This window comes from Chiloscyllium plagiosum, unplaced genomic scaffold (genome assembly GCF_004010195.1).
Source record: "Chiloscyllium plagiosum isolate BGI_BamShark_2017 unplaced genomic scaffold, ASM401019v2 scaf_56631, whole genome shotgun sequence".
Classification (NCBI taxonomy): Eukaryota; Metazoa; Chordata; class Chondrichthyes; order Orectolobiformes; family Hemiscylliidae; genus Chiloscyllium; species Chiloscyllium plagiosum.
The window spans coordinates 1-1,649 of NW_025165644.1; the positions used below are offsets into that span (position 1 = coordinate 1).

Consider the following 1,649-nt stretch of genomic DNA (forward strand, 5'->3'; position numbering starts at 1 on the left):
TATTGTGAGACACTCAAGGGTATGGGCCAAATGCTGCAAAATGGGATGAGAATAGCTCGGAGCTTGTCTTTTTGACCAGTGCAGACACGATGGGCTGAAGGGCAACTTATTATTTTGGTGCTCTAAACCTCAATAACCAGAGAGCACGGAGTCATAACATCATACAGTATGGAACAGACCCTTCAGTTCAACCAGTCTGCACTGACCAGTCATCCCGATCTGACCGAGTCCCATTTGCCAGCCTTTGGCACATATCTCTCTAACCTATTCCTAGTCATGTACACATCTGGCCTTTTAAATATTGTCATTGTACCAGCTGCCTCCACCACCTCTTGGTAGCTCATTCCAAGCACATATCACCCATTGCATGAAAAAGTAACCCCTCAGGTCTTTCCCCTCTCACCTTATACCTATGCTTCTAGTTTAGGACTCCCCCACCCTCGGGAAAAGACGTTTGGCTATACAGCCGATGTGGAAGGAATCAAAATGGGGCAAGAACAGAAAAGGAGGTCAGCGAAACAATTTTGATCAGCAACAGAAAAGTGCAGCCAAGCACGTACGTACGCTAGCTAGCTTACTGAAACTGGCTCCAGATGAGACAGATTGAAGTGAGTTTTTGGAGCCAGATCCACTGGGAGAGCTTGAGGATAAGTTTTATGTTTGCTCAGCGAATGAACATTGGGAGATGGTTTGGGAGGCAGAAATATGGGGAAATTAGCAGGTGACTGGCACTAGGCAATGGGAGTCAGAAAGGCCTGAGGGGCTGAATGGCCTTTTTCTCCACTGTAAGGTGAGTAACTGAGAGAAGGAGTGTGCATGGATCTTGCTGGAGCTGGGGGCGAGGAGAGTGCAGAGGAGTTGGGGAGGGAAAAAGCCATAGGCAAAGTTGAAAAGCTATCATTTCTACTTTCTCGTCTCTCTCACTCTCTTGCGCTTGCCTTTTAGAAACGTTGGCAATACCACCACAATACCCTCGACCAAGTCGTCTTGACGGCGCAACTGAAAGACCAGCCGAACATCTTCGTGGGCAGCGCCTACTTCATGGCCTCCAGAGAGTTTGTCGGCCATGTGTTTGACAGTGCCAAGATCCAGGCCTTCCTCAAGTGGTCGGAGGACACCTACAGCCCGGACGAGCATGTGTGGGCTACCCTGCACAGAATGCCCAATGTACCCGGCTCCATCCCGTACACCCAAGGAGCCACCAGGTCACTTGGCCGGGCAGTAAAGTGGTCCTTTGAGGCTGGTGACATTGCGAGGGGTGCTCTCTACCCTCCCTGCACGGGAAGGTATCGCCACTTGGTTTGTGTGTATGGGGCAGGAGATCTACATTGGGTGGTCCGTCAGAGATGTTTCTTTGCAAATAAGTTTGACCCCGACATGGACAACACGGCAGTACAGTGCATGGAGGAATATCTCCGAAACAGGACACTTGGTAAAACTGGGGCTGTGTTGGAGGTTGGGACAGAGTAAACCTCGGTGATGGTGGTGGAGGTGGTGGGTGAGACATCGGAAACACAGAGACTGGGCACTGTGAGACTGTATACTATAACACTGGCTGCTGTGGAGGCCAGGCACTGTGAAACTGCATGCTGCAACATGGCCACTGTAGCACTATTCAGTGTGAGGCTGGGCACTATAGTGTTGGGCAC

General features: G+C 50.5%; 1 protein-coding gene across 1 annotated transcript; it reads left to right on the forward strand.

Moving 5' to 3' along the window:
* The first annotated feature begins 469 nt into the window (after positions 1-469).
* Positions 470-1,629, forward strand: LOC122545213 (beta-1,3-galactosyl-O-glycosyl-glycoprotein beta-1,6-N-acetylglucosaminyltransferase 3-like). The gene is made up of 2 exons (XM_043684325.1): positions 470-556; positions 946-1,629. The coding sequence occupies exons 1-2, from the start codon at positions 470-472 to the stop codon at positions 1,468-1,470; spliced, it is 612 nt and encodes a 203-aa protein (XP_043540260.1). The 3' UTR covers positions 1,471-1,629.
* Positions 1,630-1,649: the final 20 nt, after the last annotated feature.